The sequence below is a fragment of the Carcharhinus amblyrhynchos genome, chromosome 26 (genome assembly GCF_965287045.1).
Source record: "Carcharhinus amblyrhynchos chromosome 26, sCarAmb.v2.hapA, whole genome shotgun sequence".
Lineage (NCBI taxonomy): Eukaryota > Metazoa > Chordata > Chondrichthyes > Carcharhiniformes > Carcharhinidae > Carcharhinus > Carcharhinus amblyrhynchos.
In genome coordinates, this window is record NC_137349.1 from 14396336 (window position 1) to 14418283 (window position 21948).

The window sequence follows — 21948 nt, forward strand, 5'->3', positions numbered from 1 at the left end:
AGTGGAACGGAGTGAAGAACATTCAGGGTGAGTTAGCACAGGGATCCCTTGCACAGTGCGAGTTCAGCGTGCGACAATTACCCAGCTTTGCTTACTCCTTTTCCATTTTTACTGGCAGGAATCTCCATCTGTTTGGCAGTCTTATCATTCCTGAAGTTTTTCACAATAGTTCAGTTTAATATCTGTGTCTTGATTCAAAGAGAGATAATTAAAATCTCAGTGCTACCTACCTGCTCTGGCCATGATCCACAGCATCCTAGCCCGAGATAAAACGCTGCCAGTTTTAGGAGGGAACTGAGTGACAAGGATTTATGCCAACCGTGGCAATCTCAACTCAGCAACAACTAACCTGACATTGCAACACATCCATCCCATCAGCTACAGCTGCTGGCAACAGTTTATTTTGTCACTTTTACATCATTATCAATCCACATTGCGCAAATCCTACAGTCACACAGTGAATGTGTCACAGCAAGAGTGTTTCATATTAACCCCGAGGATCACATAGTGAGTGGAGGTCCCTGAATATAGTTAGAAACGGTAAGTCACACTGCAATAAAAAAACAAGAAAAACACGACAACGCTTGAAGGGAATTCATTTTTTCCTCAGGCATCAATCTCCGTGTCTTTGCTCTGCCAATAACAGGCTAAAAGCTTCTTTCAGAACTTGCTGGGTCCTTGAGGCTGACGTGCAGACTGCCTACACCCTCCCGATGGAGGGGGACACACTATCCAGGTGCATTTTGGGGTTTACTCTTCGCCACCTACCCTGACAGGCTGCTCATGTCCATCAGTCTGTCCCTTAATTGCCAGAGTGTCTGCAAGTCCCTGCAAGGCGTCTTCTGAATCTCCGCTTGCTCCTGTGGACAGTAACGTGGGGCTGGTGTTACTGGAGTCAGAGCTTAGATCCAAAGTGGCAGAAAGTGGTAATGAGCCCTTTGGGATTGGATCAAAATCTTCATCATCTTCTGCAACCAGGGAACTGTAGATACCTATCCACCAAAAAAAGCAGAAGCAAATGTCAACACAATGCAGTCACACGTAAAGCCAGTCTCACAGACCTCAGTTACGACCTACCACTTACAGCCCACCCACCCCAACCCAAACATTCATCCCATCCTCACCCAACCCATTCCTATCCCATCCTGCAACTCCAACATCAATACCCGCTCCTCTCCCAACTTCACCCCTTCATTGACTCCACCATACTCCCCAACATGCTACCCTGGCTCTTCTACATGCCCACCTGACTGCACTGTGCAGCTGAGGTTAAGAAACATTCCCCGGGCAATTCATAGGTACAAACTTACAGCCGACCCTTCCATGGTATATCATTACCCACTATACGGGCCAAGTTTCTCAGTATAGCAGAGACACAGAAACTATTGGCAGCGTTTTCACACTCCAGTGAACAACTAGAGATAATTCCTCCAAACTAATATCTTTAAATCGGTTCATTGTTTAGCTTTTCCTTCCTGCGGGTAATGAGTTATTTTTTACCGTGTCCCCAGTGATTCTCTATTTGCTGGAACCATTTCTCAGGCAACAGTCAGGACCTGGCAACTCGCTCAAATCCACAGCAAACATTAGAACAGGTTTACAGCTGGTCTGTGCTGGAGTTTCTGCTCCACAACAACCTCCTCCCACTGTACATTATCTAAATCTATCAGTGTAGCCTTCCAGTCACGTTAAAACAATAAGATGACAAGAAATAGGAGGAGTAGGCCATTCGGCCCCTTGAGCCTGCTCTGCTATTCAATAAGATCATGGCTGATTTGTCTGTAGTCTCCCCACCTCCCCCCACTACGATGGATTCTCTCCCTCCACTGCTCTCTATGGAGAAGTTATTACAAAGTCTAATGACCCTCAGTGAGAAGAAATTCCTCTTCAACTCCATCGTAAATTGGAGATTTTTTTTTACTTCTAGATTTGCCCATAAGGGGAAATACCCTCTCAAGCCCCTTCAAAATTAAAGTGGTTGAATAAGATGACCTCTCATTCTTCGAAACTCCGAAGAGCATAGGCTCAGCCTTTCCTCATAAAACAATCCCTCATCCCAGGAATCAACCTGATGAACCTTCTCTCAATTGCCTCCAATGCAAATACATCCCTCCTTATTACAGACCCTCGGATAGTCGGCAGGAAATTGAGGACAAGTATGTGCACAATCCGCAGAGGTGTGTAAAAACAATAACAGGCAATTATCTTAGCTAATTTAATTTTCTCAACAATAAAAGCCATCTAGCAAATGTGGCTGCTGCTTCCTATCCACAAAACTTCATCCAACGCCCGCTCCAAGATATCATCTCTTCTTGCTGCAGTAACTGACTCCTTAACTAACAATGCAATGCTTCTTCCCCTTTTACCCCCTCCCCTGTCTCCACTGATGATTCTATATCCCAGAATGTCGGGCTGCCAAGCCTGCCCCTTTCTCAAACACGTCCCTGTGACGGCTACTGAATCAAAATTCTACATTTCAATCCTCACCCTTAACTCATTCGTTTTACCTGCAATATTCCTGGCATTAAAGTAGACGCTATCCAGCCTGGCCTTCCTTACTCCCTTGAAACTTAATACAGCTGCACTCCAACATGATTGCTTTACTGTATGATACTATGTCCTTATTCTGCTAACAAACTGTGTTCCCTCCGCCTACCAGATTAGTTTAACTCCTCCCAACAGCACCAGCAAAACCTTCAGCAAGTCTCACTCTGGTTCAGACGTAGGTCGTCCAGCTTGTACAGATCCCACCTTGCCCAGGAATGGTTCCAGTGATCCAGGAATCTAAAACCCTCCCTCCTGCACCAACTCTTAAGCCACACATTCACCTGCATTATCCTCCCATTTCTGTGCTCGCTAGCATGTGACACTGGGAGTAATCCTGAGATTACAACCCGAGAGGTCCTGTTCCTTAGTCTATTGCCCAACTATAAATTCTTGATGCAATTCTACTTATGTCATTAGTACTAACATGTACCATGGCCTCTGCCTCATCATCACCCCCACCCAGCCCAAGGATGCCCTGCAAGTAAATCTGAGAGTAAAACAATAGCCTGCAACATCTTACTGACATCACCACCACAGCTCTGAAAGCAACTTTTAAAAGTATAATATCCCTCCTTCTTTGCTTCTGTGGTCATGACAACAAATTACTAAGATATTATACATAGGATCGATAATACTCTAGACACAGTACAAAGCCTCATTAATCATTAGACACAATCAATAAGAAAGTCGATCATGAGGACATCTATTCCTCTTTGATTATATGCGCTGTTCTGTAATTTGGCTGAGCTGATCCTAGAAGTATGATTTGGAACTTCAGCAGACACTTCTTGGAACTAAGTCTGCTTCATTCTTGTGTGGTATTGTAGCAAAGACATTATCATAAAGCAACTCGGATTTTAAGTCTTCTGTAGCAGTGTTCACAACACGAGGGACAAAGGAAGTTGGTGTTTCTGGAGATGATTATAGAAATCACTTTGAGACATTAACAATTGGTCAGCACGGCACTGCCAAACTAGTTTGTCTTCGGATTGAACCATGTAACAAACTGGACTGTTTTTGCTCTAACTATGGCTGGTACTCATTTCTCACTCGTGGCAGAATTACACTCTACCTCCTTGCTGAAATATGAGTGTTGTTTTGCATTCTGAGATTGTTGACACTCTGGGCATGATTTTACGGCCTCACTCGACCCAAGATCGGAAAATCCTGCCCAAGGTTAACGGACATTTCCATTATCCACCCCTCACTCTCTCCAATTCCATGGCGGCGGGGTGGTAGAATTCCGGCGCCTACCTCTGAAGTTCTGGAAGTAATAACAAATCAAACATAGTTCTCAACTTTTTCTTTAAGAGAGTAATGAAGGTGAACTTTAGGAAATCTCATGAGCAGCGTTTCTATAAGATGCCAAAAAGCCATTCACAAAACGTGTCTTGAAGCTTTGAAAGAATGTCTGAAGGATTGTACAAATGTTGATTTTATATACTGAATACTATTTACTTCGAGATAATCTTCAAACCCTTGTGAAGTAAAGTGTGAGTCACTTTTGCTAACAATCTGATCTGGTTTACCAAATTTTGCAAATATTTTGTCAAGTCTTTCAATGGTTTGTACAGATGTAATACATTTCATGATAACTTCTGGCCAATTTGAGCATGCGTCAATTATGACTGAGAACATGTAACCTTCAAATGGGCCAGTAAAATCTACATTCAATAGTTGCCACGGCATATTAGGCCACATCCAAGGATGTAAAGAGACAATGGTGCACAGGATTGACATTGTCCCCTTTTTCCTTCAATCTGAGCACCCAGACCCAGCTACCAAAAATAGCTGAGTTAATTCCCTTATCGTCCCTCCTGTTGTTGTTCAGGAACTTTTCCACACAGACAGAGGAAGAATGATCACTCAGATTCCCCACTTTGGACAGTCATTTCAAGCTTTCTCAACACACGTGGTTTTAAATCAGGATGCGGACGATGCATCCCAGCTTTCGTTCCTTTCAAACTTGAGAAGCTGTCACAGGGAAATGATCAACTAGCGAAAAATGATGAATATTAGCAAAACTGATTGGTGGTATCTCTGTACAGGTAAAGGTAAGCATGATAATGCATCAGCATTAGCATGGCACTCTGACTGATGATGCTTTATATTGTAGGAGTGTGTAGATAAGGTCACTGATTGCAAGTGGCTACCAGCTAATGACTTTATGTCTTTATATGGCCCAAAAATAGTAAAGGGTCAACGATCAGTCAATTATGTGAAATGATGACCATATAAATAATGATGAAAACTTTGTACACCAAAAATTAGACTCAATGCTCCTTTTTCTAGCAGAACATAGTTAGATTCAGCACTATGAGAAGCAAAAGCAACTAGTCATTCTTCTCCTGAAGGCATAATACGCGAAACTGCTGCCCATACTCCATAATGTGAAGTGCTGCAAGCAAACAGTAATCACAGCTTCGGATTAAAAATGAACCAATACTTCAGACTTCTGCAAAACATCTTTAACATCTGTAAATGCTTTCACACATTCTGCTGTCCAACCCCATGATTGTTTCAAATATACTAAATTACACAATGGCTTCAATAATGTAACTAAGTTAGGAATAAATTTGCCACAATAATTTATTAATCTCAGTAACGACCTCAATTGCATAACATTTGTCAAATATAGTGCTCCTAAAATAGCGTCCATCTTTCAGGTGCTTTATGTGGCCTTTTACTATCAATAATGTGACCCAAATACTGGACTGACATCTGGAAAAGTTTAGACTTTTCTTCCTTGATACGCAGGCCATGTAAATGAAGACATTCCAATGTTGCTTCTGAATTATTCAAGTGCTCCTGTTCACTGGACTGTGTAATTAGAATATCATCCAGGTAACATTGTACGCCAGAGAGACCGCTTGAAATCTGATCCATTGATCTTTGGTATTGGGCTGGTGCAGATGTTATTCCAAAAGGCAATCATTTATAACAAAAAAATCTTTATGAGTAAGAATATTAAGCAACGGTTGAGTTTCAGCAGCTACATTCACCAGTAATTATGCTGCTGAAAGATCAATCTTGCTGAATTTCTACTCACCTGATAATCCAGCAAACAAATCTTCAACTAAAGGAAGTGGATATTGACCAGCGCACAACACCGGATTTATGATTGTTTTAAAATCACCACAAATACAAACAGAACCATCTGGTTTCATGACAGGCACAATGGGAGTAGCCCAGTCACTCACTGTAACTGGCTCAAACACACCAATGCTAACAAGTTGTACTAATTCTCCCTTGACTGTGGGATGAATTGCATATAGCACCGCTCTTGCATAGAAACTTTTTGGTTGACTATTAAGCTTTATCTTGAGTTTCATTTGAACTCTCTTCATTAAGCCAAATGTCTCTTCCAATAGACTCTTGAAATTATCCAGAAGGTGCTGTAGGTCTGTGTTGACATCAACCAATCTGTTGACAGCATTCCAGTTAAGCTTCATCTTCTCCAACCATGATCTCCCAAATAAAGCTAGAAAATTATCACAGACCACATAGACTCGTAGAGGTTTACAGCACAGAAACAGGCCCTTCAGCCCAACTTATCTATGCCGCCCCTTTTGTAACCACGAAGCTGCTCCCAATTGCCTACACTTGGCCCCTTTCCCTCTATACCCATCGTATCCATGTAACTGCCTAAATGCTTTTTAAAAGACAACATTGTACCTGCCTCTCCTACTATCTCTGGCAGCTTGTTCCAGACACTCACCATCCTCTGTGTGAAAAAATTGACCCTCTGGACACTTTTGTATCTCTCCCCTCTCACCTTAAACCTATGCCCTCTAGTTTTAGACTCCCCTACCTTTGGGAAAAGATGTTGACAGTCTAGCTGATTTATGCCCCTCATTGTTTTACAGACCTCTATAAGATCACCCCTCAGCCTTCTACGCTCCAGGGAAAAAAGTCCCATCTATCCAGCCTTTCCTTATAACTTAAACCATCAAGTCCCGGTAGCATCCTAGTAAATCTATTCTGCACTTTTTTTAGTCTAACAATATACTTTCTATAATAGGGTGACCAGAACTGTACACAGTATTCCAAGTGTGGCCTTACCAATGTCTTGTACAACTTCAACAAGATGTCCCAACTCCTGTATTCAATGTTCTGACCAATGAAATCAAGCAGGCCAAATGCCTTTTTCACTACTCTATCCACCTACAACTCCACTTTCAAGGAGCTATGAACCTGTACTCCTAGATCTCTTTATTTTATAACTCTCCCCATCGCCCTACCACTAACTGAGTAAGTCCTGCCTTAGTTCAATCTACCAAAATGCATCACCTCACATTTATCTAAATTAATCTCCACCTGCCATTTGTCAGCCCACTGGCCCAACTGATCAAGATTCCTTTGCAATCCTAGACAATCTTCTTCACTGTCCACTATGCCACCAATCTTGAAGTCATCTGCAAACTTACTACCCATGCCTCCTAAATTCTCATCCAAATCATTAATATAAATGACAAGTAACAGTGGACCCAGCACTGATCCCTGAAGCACACTGCTGGTCACAGGCCTCCAGTTTGAAAAACAACTCTCTACAATCACATTCTTAAAGGACTCAGCAGGGTAGATGCAGAAATGACATTTCCCTGGCTAGAGATTCTAAAGTAAGAAGTATTACTGTGTTTACTCCAGTCCAAAGCCGGCATCTCTACATCATGACATAGAGATTCTAAAACCAGAGGTTAGGCTCAGAATAAAAGGTCGGCCATTTAGGACTGAGAAGAAGAATGTCTTCAGTTAGAAGCTGGTTAATCTTTGGAATTCTCTGCCCCAGAGGTGTGTGGAACTTCAGTCACTGTGTATTCAAAGCAGAGACCAATAGATTTCTATACACTGACGATATCAAGGAATATGGGATATTGTGGGGAACTGGCATGGAGGCAGATCAGCAATAATATATTAGAATGGCAGTGCTGGTTCCAGGTCAAAAGGCCTACTCCTGCTCCTATTTCTTGTCTTCCTATGATTTTCATATATTGGTGGTGTCTCGTTTGAACTGTTTGAAAAGTGGGAACATTTCCTCTACATCAACCACTTCATAACCTTAACCACCTCTATCTGGTCACAACCTCACCTACCTCTTGTACTGTTTATATCATATAATTACAGGATTTTTAGAGCATAGACGAATCCATTTGGCCCATCATATCTCTACTGGCTCTCCCAATGAGCAATTCACTTAGCGCCATTCTACCACTTTCTCCCAGTAATGCTGCACATTGCTCCTTTTTAGACAATAGTTTAACTTCTGTTCATTTGAACCTGCCTCCACCACGTTCTGAGGCAGTGCTTTCTTTCAATTCTGGTATTACTTCCAGGAATCATGTTTACATTTTCTTGAATGTATCTGTATCTTTGCTTATAAATACATTAGGAGGCCAGTGAGATATAACTCAGTCACTCTACAAATTTAACATAATTTCTCTGCTTTTCAACTGTATTCTTTTGCTTTATAAAAAAAATGAACCTGTGTCAGTTTTTTTTTTAAGTGACTGATGTATCTGTACCCCAGATTCCTGCAGGCTCTCTACCTCATTTACAGCCTGCATTTTCAGAGTAACTTCACTGCCGTTTTAATGTAAACCTATTTGTGGCACCAATAAAAATAAACTCTTTTTAGCTTCATTTTCCAGGGAGTTCTCAACATTCCTAATCTTCCTACCAAAAAGTACATCTCATAATCCTCTGTGTTGCAACTCAGTACCAATTACATGCCTAGTTTGCATGTTTATTGTTTCATGGTATTCTGCTGCAGTCATTCCCGGAAGTTTGGAAAAGTTAATGAGGCATTAAACTGTGGCGATCTCACAAACCTCATCTCGTTATTGAAGTCCATTGCGTCTAAGCTTTTTTAAACTAAGTAATTAATGTAAAGTGGCTAACTTGTGGGCGGCTGCACAGTTGAGAGGGAGCATTGATCATAACTGATTCCAATTCTTTACACATACACACTGTCCCTAGGCTATACACACGCACAACCTCAAACTTTCCAGCATGAGTCACTGCATAATGATCAATCAGGAGGGAGAAGCCTTTCTCCCAGAGGGCTGCTGAGAACAGATGCTTCCCCGGGTGAAAGAGTTAATGCCAACTGGCCAGGATTCTTTGGTTAGAATGCTATCTTGAGACACAGTCTCTGAGCCTGAGGTTCAGAGTCATAGAGTCGTAGAGGTTTACAGCATGGAAACAGGCCCTTCAGCCCAACTTGTTCATGCCGCCCTTTTTTTTAAACCCTGAAGCTGGTCACAATTGCCTGCATTTGGTCCGTATCCCCCGATAGCCAACTCCCAAGATTGATTAATCTTCAGGATAGCTTCCAATTGAGAGGAGAAAATGGATTAAATAAAACTCCTGTTTGAAAAAGGAATTCTGAAACTTTACTGAGCAGAGAGCAATGTTTCTAATGTCTCAGAAAGCAGGCAGATGCACCCCATTCCATCCATGGGGATGCTTGCCCCATCCTATCACACACGACTCAAGCGACAGCTGAAGATGCTGATTAACTGGTTGTCACACCAATGTGAAAATGCTTTATTATTCTTGCACTAAGTAAAATAAAGCTTTGTGATTCTGAACATTCAGATTTATTACTGACACACAGTGTGGATTTACTCGCTTATTTGAATCAAATGCAAGTACGAAGAGATTCTGGGTATATGGCCATTGCATTCACTGCTTGTCCTTTCATTACCCTGAACACCGTTCCATTGGATCTAATCCTTGAACTATTGCTGTCTGTACCTTCCCAATATGAAAGGCTGAATCGCTAGCTGTCTCAAAGCAAAACATTTCTGTTTGTGTGTGAAACTTTCCTAACAATGTCACAACTTGTTAAATGTCTAAGGGAATCTCTGACAGTCCCCATAGCTGGATAAATGGCATTACTCTGTGAAAAATGTTCAGCTCCCCTGAACATACTTACTGTTGAATGCTTCCGGGTGTTGCTTTGCGAGTTTGTCCTTCAAAATCCTGCAAGGGATAAAACAAATGATGACTGATCAGGTCTCAGGAAAACAGCTACAGCAGATAATAAAGAAAGCAAATGAAATGTCAGCATTTATAGCTGAAGGAATTGAATATAAAGGTAAGGAAATATTGTCGCAACTATACAAGACATTGGTGAGGCCACACCTGGATTATTGTGCACAGTTTTGGTCCCCTTATTTGAGGAAAGATGTGTAGTGGCACTGGAGGCAGTTCAGAGGAGGCTCACTAGATTGGCTCCAGAGATGAGGGGTTTGTCGTATGAAGAGAGATTAGACAAGGATGTGGAGGCTTTGGAGAGGATACAGAAAAGATTTACTAGGATGTTGCCTGGTATGGAGGGCATTAGCTATGAGGAGAGGTTGGAGAAACTTGGTTTGTTCTCACTGGAACAATGGAGGCTGAGGGTGACCTGATAGAAGTCTATGACAAGATTATGAGAGGCATGGACAGAGTGGATAGTCAGAAACTTTTTCCCATGGTGGAAGAGTCAATTACTAGGGGGCATAGGTTTAAGGTGCGAGGTTTAAAGGAGATGTACGAGGCAAATTTTTTTTTTACACAGAGAGTAATGGTTGTCTGGAACTCGCTGGTGGGTGAGGTAGTGGAAGTGGATACAGTAGTGACTTTTAAGAGGCATCTTGAAAAATACATGAATAGGATTGGAATAGAGGGATATGGTTCCCGGAAGGTTAGGGGGTTTTAGTTAAGTCGGGCAGCATGGTTGTGCAGGCTTGGAGGGCCGAAGGGCCTGTTCCTGTGTTGTAATTTTCTTTGTTCTTAGTTTAGGCCAATACTCTCTGAGATTTAGAAGAATGGGGGAGATCAAATTGAGATATACAAGATGATAAAAGGTATGGATAAAGTAGGCGTGGAGCATTCTCAGACAAGAGGTCATAGTCTTAGGATAAGGGGCAGCAAATTTAAAACAGAGTTGAGGAGAAGCTACAATGTGACTAGTTGTGAATCTGTGGAATTTGCTACCCCAAACTGCAGTGGATGCAGGGGCAGTGAATAAATTTGAGCAGTTAAACAGATTTTTAATTGGCAATGAGTTGAAGGGTTATAGGGAGAAGGCAGGAAAATGGCAAAGAGGAGCATATCGACCATGATTGAATGGAGGAGCAAACTCAATGGGCTGAATAGCCTAATTCTGCTCCTATATCTTATGAACTTATGAAACACATTCAGACAAAGCCTTCTAATTTTAGACATTTTTTCTGATAGTCAATGAGACGTCCTTCACCACAGATTATGTATGCTTGTTTTCCCCATACAACAATACTGCCTAAAACTGTACACAGAAATACTGCAATAAAAGCAAAATACTGCAGATGTTGGAATCTGAAACAAAAACAGAAAATGCTGGAAAATCTCAGCAGGTCTGACAGCACCTTTGGAAGAGAATAGAGCCAACGTTTCGAGCCTGGATCACCCTTCATCACAGAGATATTGTTACCCCGCGCATGTACGCCCACCGATCGCTATCCCGCAGGCGCCCGCTGTCAGTTTGTGGGAGGAACTCAGAATCTGCCAGGAGTTCTCCGGTGTTCTACTCACTCACTCGCACACAAACATGAGCTAGTTGTTATCCTTTATAAATGAAAGAAGTCCAAATCTGGAAGAGAATGGTATCAGGGTGAGGATGGCAAGGAGAGGGAGGCTTTTGAGATGCTGGTATCCCCAGCCTCCAACCTCACCAGAAGAGACCCCCCACCCCAACCGTTTGCGCAGGGCCCAGCCTCCTGGATGTGGGGTTACTGCAGTCGCCTGAACCCAGAACCTCAGTAGGTAGAGAGGGTGCAGCACTCGAGGCAGCATCGCTCGTGCAATCCCAATCAGAACCATCATGCAACCTCAAGGTGTTTTTAGACCCGCCATAGGGCTGCAGGGGTGCCTTGAACACTAGGTCTTTGAATGGCAATAGAAGGAAGGCAGGCGTCTCCACTGTGCCTTTAGCATGGCACAAAGAGCTCTGCGGTATGGGCTGCTGCTGCACACCTTTCACCTCCTTGTCTTCACCCATCACCTGGACATGCCCTGCCATCCAGTAGGAGAGTACCCAGTGGAGGGCTCTCCACGCAGGGGTCCTCTCCCTTACCACTGGGGATCTGAGGTGAAGAGTGTTGTGTGCAGCAGTTCCATAGGTTCACAGATTTTGGTGGATGCGTGCGTCTTTTAGGATTTTGTGGAGTCTGTGCACTATGCACATGTGACTTGTCCCAGGCTGCATTCGCACCTGTGAGTTTCTAAAAGTGTTACTTTCTCTTTTGTTGCACTTCAGTAAGAGGAGGCGCAAGGAGGGAGCGCAAGTGGGGGTGGGGAACAGCAAAGGTGGGGGTGGGGAAGAGCAAAGGTGGGGGTGTAGAATTGTAGTGTGTAGAATCCTTGTGGAATTGCTCCTGGGCCAGGCCAAGCTGGTCAATAAAAATTGTGGGGAATGGACAGTCAAGGGGCTTGTCTGTCTGCCCACATTTGCCACTGGGTATTTCTGGACAGGGAGCGCATGCCGTGCAGTGGCATGATGGAGGCTTTCTGTGGTGGGTGAGCATGTGGGGGCCTTGGGCACTTGGGGAACATCACAGTAACTTCATTGCAGTGTTAACGTAAGCCTTACTTGCGACTAATAAATAAACTTTAAGACCCCAGAACACAAAGTGTTAAGAGTTTCCTTTCAGATTTCTGTTTTTGTTGCAGTGATGTTTAAAGGGCTTTCACCTTATTTGATTTGTTAAATTCTTAATTTACCAATTTGCTAACATTTAATCTGTTATTTTCACTTTGAGTTTTCACTGGTTTATTGCAAACGAGAATTCAGCGACAGCGCTACTGCACACACCCAGTAACATCAGGCTGGTTGGAACGGTCCCACGCTGCACACACCCAGTAACATCAAGCTGGTTAGAACGGTCCCACGCTGCACACACCCAGTAACATCAGGCTGGTTCGAACAGCCCCACACCTTGCAGTGATCTGGCTAAACGCCAGCCGGTAGCTGCTCCCTCCAGTGGTACAACACAACATCTCAATACAGGGCTGAGCAGCAAAGATTTCCAATTTCTCCTCTCAGACAATAATTCAGGACAAAATTAATATTCATTTGGGCAAATGTAGATTAATTAAGGAAAACCCGCATGCATTTGGTTGGGGTAAATGATCTTGTACTAACTTGCTGGTGAAAGCCCTTTAAACGTCACTGCAACAAAAACAGAAATCTGAAAGGAAACTTTTAACACTGTGTGTTCTGGGGTCTAAAGTTAAAGTTTATTTATTTTTTGCTGAGGTAATGCTAAGAGCAGCAGTGTTGATGAGATGAATTTCCAAAAGGCATTTGATAAATAACCACAAAACAAATCTGTGAGCAGAGTCACCGCTCATGGGATTGGAGAGACAGCAACAACGTGGAACCAACTAGCTGAGTGACAGGAAGCAGAGTCAGAGTTTTACAGCATGGAAACAGGCTCTTTGGCCCAACTTGCCCATGCCGCCCTTATTTTTATAAACCCCTAAACTAATTCCAATTGCCCGCATTTGGCCCATATCCCTCTATACCCATCATACCTATGTAACTATCTAAACACTTTCTAAAAGATAACATTGTATCCGCCTCTACTATCATCTCTGGTTGCTTGTTCCAGACACTCATTGCCCTCTGTGTGAAAAAATTGCCCCTCTGGACACTTTTGTATCTCTCCCTTCTCACCTTAAACCTATGCCCTCTAGTTTTAGATTCTCCTAGCTTTGGGAAAGGATATTGACTATCTGCCACGACAGATCAGCCATGATCTTATTGAATGGCGGGGCAGGCTCGAAGGGCTAGATGGCCTACTCCTGCTCCTATTTCTTATGTTCTTATTATTTTATAGATCTCTATAAGGTCACCCCTCAGCCTCCTATGCTCCAAGAGAAAAAAGTCCCAGTCTATTCAGTCTCTCCTTATAACTCAATCATCAAGTCCCAGAGAGTAATGGATATTTTTTAGGCTGGAAGATGTTTTGTAGAGGCGTTCCCCAGGGATTGGGTGTTCAGGCCTTTCCTGATATATATTAATGATCTGGACCTTGGTCCACGGAACAATTCCTCAATTTGTGGGCGATACGAAACTTGAAAGCATTGTGATCTGCAAGGAGGAGAATGTACAGCTTCAAAAGGACAGAAATAGGTCACTGGAATGAGTGAACAACTGATAGATGAAATTCAAGATGTGGAGATGTTGGCGTTGGACTGGGGTAAGCACAGTAAGAAGTCTCACAACACCAGGTTAAAGTCCAGCCAGGTTTATTTGGTAGCAAAAACTTTCGGAGTCTCGCTCCTTCATCAGGTGAATGGGAGTTCTGTTCACAAATGGAGCATATAAAGGCATAAACTCAATTTACAAGATAATGGTTGGAATGCGAGTCTTTACAAGTAATCAAGTCTTAAAGGTACAGACAGTGTGAGTTGAGAGAGGGTTAAGCACAGGTTAAAGAGGTGTGAATTGTCTCCAGCCAGGGCAGTTAATGAGATTTGGCAAGTCCAAGCAAGTCATGGGAGTTACAGATAGTGTGACACGAACCCTAGATCCCAGGTGAGGTCGTCGTCATATGTGCAGAACATAGCTATCAGTTTCTGATGAGCAATTCTGCATTGTCATGTGTCATGAAGGCCACTTTGGAGAATGCTTACCTGAAGATCAAAGGCTGAATGCCCATGACTGAAGTGTTCCTCAACTGGAAGGGAATATTCCTGTCTGGTGGCTGCTGAGTGGTGTTCATTCATCCCTTGTCATAGTTTGCTGCAGATAATGGTCGGTTTGAGGTTGTGAGGTTGTTTGAAGGCAAGAAGTGAAGGGTGGCCTTGGCGAGATGTTTGTCTTCATCAATGATATTCTGAAGACTCCGGAGAAGCTTCTCCGCTTTGGGGAAGTACTGGACGACATAGGGCACTCTGTCCGCCATGTCCCATGTTTGTTTTCTGAGGAGGTCGGTTAACTACCCAGCCTCCAGGAGAACAGTGACCATAACACACAATCCTGCCACAGCAACCTCTGCATTACATGCCAGATCATCAACATGGATGCCATCATCTCACGTGAGAACATCATCCACCAGGTACACGGTACACACTCTAGCAACTCGGCCAACGTTGTCTACCTGATACGCTGCAGGAAAGGATGTCCCGAGGCATGGTACATTGAGGAGACCATGCAGACGCTTTGACAACGGATGAATGAACACCGCTCGACAATCACCAGGCAGGAGTATTCCTTTCCATTCGGGGAACACTTCAGCAGTCACGGACGTTCAGCGACTGATCTTCGGATAAGCGTTCTCCAAGGCGGCCTTCAGGACACAAATCAATGCAGAATCGCTGAGCAGAAACTAATAGCCAAGTTCCGCACACACAAGGACGGTCTCAACTGGGATCTTGAGTTCATGTCACACTACCTGTAACCCCCACGACTTGCCTGAGCTTGCAAAACTCACTAACTGTCCTGGCTGGGAACAATACACATCTCTTTAACCTGTGCTTAACCCTCTCTCCACTCACATTGTCTATACCTTTAAGACTTGATTACCTTTAAAGACTCGCATTCCAATCGTTATCTTGTAAATTGAGTTTATGTCTGTATATGCCCCATTTGTGAACACAAGTCCTCACTCACCTGATGAAGCAGTCAGACTCCGAAAGCTAGTGCTGCCAAATAAATCTGTTGGATGAAATTCAATGCAGAGAAATCGGGAGGCTCAGTGTCAGAGTGGTTAGCACTGCTGCCTCACAGTGCCAGGGATTCAAGTTCGATTCCATCCTCGGGTCGCTGTCTGCGTGGGGTTTGCACATTCTCCCTGTGTCTGCGTGTGTTTCCTCCACGTGTTCCGGTTTCCTCCCAGTCCAAAGATGTGCAGGTTAGGTAGATTTGCCATGCTAAATTGCTCCTTACTGTCAGGGGGATTAACATGGTAAATACTTGGTGTTATGGGGATAGGGCCTGGGTAGAATTGTCGTCGGTGCAGGCTCAATGGGCCGAATGACCTCTTTCTACATTGTAGGATTTCTATGGATGAATGGGCGGCATGGTGGCACAGTGGTTAGCTGCCTCATAGCTCCAAGGACTCAAGTTCAAATCTGGCCTTGGATGACTGTGTGGAGTTTGCACGTTCTCCCCGTGTCTGCGTGGGATTCTTCCGGGTGCTCCAGTTTCCCCCCACAGTCCAAAGATGTGCAGATTAGTTTGATTGGCCATGCTAAACTGCGCCTTAGTGTCAGGGGGATTAGCACGGTAAATACATGGAGTTGCAGAGATAGGGTCTGGGTGGGATTGTTGTCGGAGTAGACTTGATGGGCTGAATGGCCACCTTCTGCACTGTTGGGATTCTATAAATCTATGAAATGTGATGGAATTCATTTGAAAGAACACATAAAAACAGTACAAACCAAAGGGTATTTTCTAAAGGGAGTGCAGGAGAGGGGGACTTGGGTGTATACATGCATAATTCATTAAAGGTGGCAGGACAGGTTGAGAGAGTAGTTAATAAAGCAAACTGTAGCTTTATTAGAAGGGGCAAAGCACAAAAGCAGTTATGTCAAATCTGCATAAAACACAGGTTTGGCCTCAACCGGAGTACTATTATCCTGCGCTGAGCACCATGCTTCAGTGAGGATGTGAAGGCATCAGAGAGTGCAGAATAAATTGGTGAGAATGTTCCACAAATGAGGAATTTCAGTTATGTGGACGGATTGGAGAAGTTGGCACTGCTTTACCTGGAGGAGAGAAGCTGAAAGGACATTGAAAGAGGTATTCCAAATGAAGAGCAAGGGAAAAACTGCTCCCATTGGTGGAAGGATGAAGAAACAGAGGGCACAGAATTAGATAACTGGCAAAAGAAGCAATGGCGACACGGAGAAACTTTTTCACGCAGTGAGTGGTTGGGATCTGGAATTTGCTGCCTGAGTGGTGGAGACAGGGTCCATTGAAGAATCGGATTATTATTTGAAAAGAGACAACGTGGGGAGAAGGACGAGGTCCAGCACAGGTACAAAGGGCCAAATGGCCTCCTTCCGTGCTGTAACAATTCTGTGAAATCTGCTCCCCCATCCTACAAAGCTTTCCAAAGTGCAATTCCTTCAGGAGCAGAACCCATAACCACTCTTCATGTGTCTCCAGTGGTTACGGCTGCTGGCAGTGTGTTTAATCGCTGAGAATGGAGGAATCACAGCCACATCCTGTCTTCAATGAGTGGAGGGCATGAGTCACCAGACTGAGGCCAGAACAAGGAATTCCAACTGAACTTCTAACTGGTATCACAATACCAGGAGCCAGGTTCAATTTTCAGCTTGGGTCACTGTCTGTGTAGAATCAGCACATTCTCTTTGTGTCTGCGTGGGTTTCCTCCGGGTACTCCGGTTTCCTCCCTCAGTCAAAAGATGTGCAGGTTAGGTTGATTGGCCATGCTAAGAAATTGCCCTGCAGTGTCCAGGAATTCGTAAATTGGAGGGATTAGTGGGTATAATACATAGGGATATGGCGGTAGGGCCTGGGTGGGATTGTGTTCGGTGCAGACTCCTTGGGCCGAAGGGCCTCTTTCTGCACTGTAAGGTTCTATGATTCTGTGATACCCGAACAGGTGCCGGAGTATGATGACTAAGGGATTTTCACAGTAACTTCATTACAGTGTTAATGTAAGCCTGCTTGTGATGCTAATAATTTTTTAAAAAAAGTTTTAACACTAGCCCAGGAACAAGGCAAGATCTGTAGGTTTTGAAGCAGCTGATGTGAGAAGGGAACATCAGAGTGCCGTATTACACGGCTGCAGGTTGTGCTATAGGGTGGTGTGGGGAGACCAGGATCAGAAAGGCAGGAATGTCAGCTGGAGGGGGGACATGGACAAGCCTGGAAACAAAGATCAAGGAATTGAATCAATGTGATCAGGGAGGAGAAGGGTGAAGATGCAGGAAAAGCGGGAGACAGCGACTTCCCCTTCCAATCACTCAAAACACCTGTGTCCATTCACTGATGTGGTACCTTATTCGCCGAAAGATACTGTCCAGATCCTTTTTCATCTCCACAAGGGCCCGAGTATGGTGCTGGTATCGTTCTGTCATCTGGTTCAGCCTCACACTCGACAGATTGTTAAAGTTCAATAACATCTCATTTGTCTTCTCAAAACGGTCCAACCTGACAGAGGACAAAGGTTAGTAAAGGTTGGACTTAATTCGCGACAGTGTGATTCCAATGGCCAGAATGTGTGTGGGACCCGTACCCCAGTGAGAGTCAGTGTGTGTGGGACCCGTACCCCAGTGAGAGTCAGTGTGTGTGGGACCCATACCCCAGTGAGAGTCAGTGTGTGTGGGACCCGTACCCCAGTGAGAGTCAGTGTGTGTGGGACCCATACCCCAGTGAGAGTCAGTGTGTGTGGGACCCGTACCCCAGTGAGAGTCAGTGTGTGTGGGACCCATACCCCAGTGAGAGTCAGTGTGTGTGGGACCCATACCCCAGTGAGAGTCAGTGTGTGTGGGACCCATACCCCAGTGAGAGTCAGTCAGGTTGATGATGTTTTCTCTTAGAAAGAACATCAGTGACAGCTCTCTGTCATCCAGAGCCAGGGTCTCAGCAATCTGATACTCACATGTGTCTTTGTGCTTGGACAATGGCATTAACATCCTCGCGGTTCACCATGCTCAACATCCTGCTACAGAACACACCAGAGGCAGACGCCTCCATCCCGTGCAACCCTGGAAAACACACAATGAACCATCACAGAGTGCCATTCAAATGAATACAGTTGACTATTCCAATTTGGGTGACAATAATAATTGAATTAAATTGACAGACCCATCCCCAGCAGTACTGTACCCCAGTGTTATATAGTGACAGACGCATCCCCACCAGTATTGTACCCCAGTGTTACAGTGACAGATCTATCCCCACCAGTATTGTATCCCAGTGTTATACAGTGACAGACCCATCCCCACCAGTACTGTACCACAGTGTTATAGTGACAGACCTGTCCACCTCAGTTCTATACCCCAGTGTTATACAGTGACAGACCCATCCACATCAGTACTATACCCCAGTGTTATATAGTGACAGACTTGTCCCCATCAGTACTGTACCCATGTTATACAGTGACAGACCCATCCACATCAGTACTATACCCCACTGTTATATAGTGACAGACCTGTCCCCACCAGTACTGTATCCCAGTGTCACACAATGACAGACTCATCCCCACCAGTACTGTACCCCAGTGTGTATACAGTGACAGACCTGTCCCCACCAGTACTGTACCCTAGTGTTATACAGTGTCAGACCGTCCCCACCAGCACTATATCCTAGTGTTACAAAGTGACAGACCCATCCCCACCAGTACTGTAACCCAGTGTTATACTGTGACAGACCCGTCCCAGCAGTACTATAGCCCAATGTAATACAGTGACAGACCTTTACACCAGCTCTGTACCCCAATATCAAACCTGTCCCTACCAGTACTGTACCCCAGTGTTATACTGTGACAGGTCTACTCCCACCAGTACTGTACCCCCGTGTTATACAGTAACTGACCCTTCCCCACCAGTACTGTTCCCCAGTGTTATAGTGACGGACCCACCCCACCAGTACTGTACCCCGGTGTTATATAGTGACAAGCCCATGCAAAACAATACTATACCCCAGTGTTATACAGTGACAGACCAGTCCCCGCCTGTACAGCTCCCCATTGTTATACAATGTCAGACTAGTTTGCACCAGTTCTGTATCCCGGTGTGATACAGTAACAGACACGTCCCCACCAGTAGAGTACCTCAGTGTTACACAGTGACAGACCCATCCGCAGTACTGTACCCCTGTGTAATACAGCAACAGACTCCTCCTCACCAGTACTGTACCCTAGTGTTATAATGCATCAGACCCATTCCCACCAGTACTGTTCCCCAGTGATATTCAATGACAGACCCATCCTCACAGTACTGTTCCACAGTGTTATACTGTGACAGACCCGTCCTCACCTGTATAGTTCCCCATAGTTATACAGTGTCAGACCAGTTCCCACCAGTGCTGTACCCCAGTGTTATACAGTAATAAACCCATCCGTACCAGGACTGAACCCCAGTGTTACACAGTGACAGACCCATCCCCATGAGTACTGTACTCCAGTGTTACACAGTGACAGACCTGTCCCCACCAGTACTGTACCCCAGTGTTACACAGTGATAGACCCGTCTCCACCAGCACTGTACCCCAGTGAGAAACTGACAGATCCATCCCCATCAGAACTGTACCCCAGTGTTACACAGTGAGAGACACGTCCACACAAGTACTGTACCCCAGTGTGACACAGTGACAGACCCGTCCCTACCAGTACTGTACCCCAGTGTTATACAGTGACAGATCCGTCCCCATCAGAACTGTACCCCAGTATCATACTGTGAGGGACATGTCCCCACCAATACTGTACTCCAGTGTTACATACCGACAGACTCATCCCCACCAGTACTGTATCCCAGAGTTATACAGTGACAGACCCGTCCACACCAGTATTGTACGCCAGTGTTACACACTGACAGACCCGTCCCCACCAATATTGTACTCCAGTGTTAGACAGTGAGAGACCTATCTCCACCAGTACTGTACCCCAGCGTTATACAGTGATAGGCCTGTCCCCAACACTAGTGTATCCCAGTGTTATAGTGACAGACCCGTCCCCATCAGTACGGTACCCCAGTGTTATATAGTGACAGACCCATCCGCACCAGTACTGTACTCTAGTGTTATATAGTGACAGACACATCCCCACCAGTAGTGTACCACAGTGTTATTCAGGGACAGACCTGTCCCCACCAGTCCTATATCCCAATGTTATACAGTGACAAACCTGTCCCACCATTACTGTACCCCAAATGTTATACACTGACAGACCTGTCCCCACCAGTACTGTAGCCCAGTGTTGTACAGTGACTAACCCACCCCACCAGTACTGTACCCCAGTGTAAAACAGTGACAGACCTATCCCCATCAGTGCAGTACCCCAGTGTTACACACTAAAAAGTCTGACAACACCAGGTTTTAGTCCAACCTATTTATTTGATAATATACTCACTAGCTTTCGGGGTTACCCCCTTCGTCAGGTGAATGGAGAGTTCTGGCCTCAGACAGAGCATATAAAGCACAGACAGTTTAGAGATTACTGATTAAAATGCGAATCCTTACACACTGCCAGACCTGACCCCACCAATACTGTACATCAGAATTATACTGTGCCAGAACTATCCTGAGTACTGTACCCCAGCATTTTACAGTGACAGACCTGTCCCCATCAGTACTGTATCCCAGTGTTATACAGTGACAGAACCATCCCCACCTTCTGTACCCCCAGTATTATACACTGACAGACCCATCCCCATCAGTAATGTACCCCAGCATTATATAGTAACAAACCCACCCCACCAGTACTGTACCCCAGCGTTATAAAGTAACAGACCCATCCCCACCAGTACTATATCCCAGTGTTACACAGTGACAGACCAGTCCCCATCAGTACTGTACCTCAGTGTCAGACACATCCCCACCAGTACTGTACCCCAGTGTTGTACAGTGACAGACTCATCCCCACCAGCACTGTACCCCAGTTTATACAGAGACAGACCCATTCTCACCAGTACTGTACCCCAGTGATACACTGTAACAAACCCAACCCCATCATTATTGTATCCCAGTGTTTTACAGGTACATAGCTGTCCCCACCAGTACTGTATCCCAATGTTATATAGTGACAGACCCATTCCCACCATTACTGTACTCCAGTGTTATACACTGATAGACCAGTCCCCACCAGTACTGTAGCCCAGTGATACACACTGACAGACCTATCCTCACCAGTACTGTACCCCAGTGTAAAACAGTACCGGAGCCGTCTCCACCATTACTGTACCCTAGTGTTACACACTGCTTTTCAGGGCTGTTGGGTGATCACTGATGTCGGGGGCGGAGGGGGTAGGGATTACATGGGGTACTGAAAAGAGTTTTGCCGCTAATTCTCTGACCTGCTTCCGGAGGCCCGGCTCTCACACTCTGCAACCCCAGCGCGCAGGCGCAACCCCGCCCCTGTGACGTTCCCAGTGGCCCGGATGACGTGGTCAGGTGGTCACAATCCCCGGATGAAGCCTCTGGCCGGCGCCTCCGGCGTGCGTTTCCATGGTAACCGCCCTCACTCCGACAGCTCATCAACAAATTCAACTCAGATTTCTACCACCAACAGCATCCATCCGCAGTGAGTGATCCTTACCCTGAATAAATAGCGACTCTGTACAGTTACACAGTGAGTGATCCGTACACTGAATAAGAACATAAGAAATAGGAGCAGGAGTAGGCCATCTAGCCCTTCGAGCCTGCACCGCCATTCAACAAGATCATGGCTGATCTGAAGT

General features: G+C 44.9%; 1 protein-coding gene across 4 annotated transcripts; it reads right to left on the minus strand.

Annotated features, from left to right (window-relative positions):
• Positions 1-365: 365 nt before the first annotated feature.
• Positions 366-21637, minus strand: kxd1 (KxDL motif containing 1). 4 transcript variants are annotated; one of them, XM_080212724.1, is made up of 5 exons: positions 21565-21637; positions 18153-18258; positions 17549-17701; positions 9485-9531; positions 366-992 (listed from the first exon to the last, which is right to left on the minus strand). In XM_080212724.1, exons 2-5 carry the CDS (start codon positions 18245-18247, stop codon positions 751-753), a joined length of 537 nt encoding a protein of 178 aa, XP_080068850.1. In that variant the 5' UTR covers positions 18248-18258; positions 21565-21637; the 3' UTR covers positions 366-750. The 4 variants fall into 4 exon arrangements, with proteins under 4 accessions (XP_080068850.1, XP_080068851.1, XP_080068852.1 ...); XM_080212725.1 differs by lacking the exon at positions 21565-21637 and adding an exon at positions 21388-21488; XM_080212726.1 differs by lacking the exon at positions 21565-21637 and adding an exon at positions 21398-21425.
• Between the last annotated feature and the right edge of the window lie 311 nt (positions 21638-21948).

Bases quoted from the DNA above. Each gene is read 5' to 3' on its own strand.
- kxd1 (XM_080212724.1), bottom strand. From the start codon at position 18,247: ATGGAGGCGTCTGCCTCTGGTGTGTTCTGTAGCAGGATGTTGAGCATG. The intron at 17,702-18,152 runs GTGAGTATCAGA...GTCCTCTGTCAG, and splicing joins GTCCAAGCACAAAGACACAT to GTTGGACCGTTTTGAGAAGA. The intron at 993-9,484 runs GTAAGTATGTTC...TTTGGTGGATAG, and splicing joins ACACCCGGAAGCATTCAACA to GTATCTACAGTTCCCTGGTT.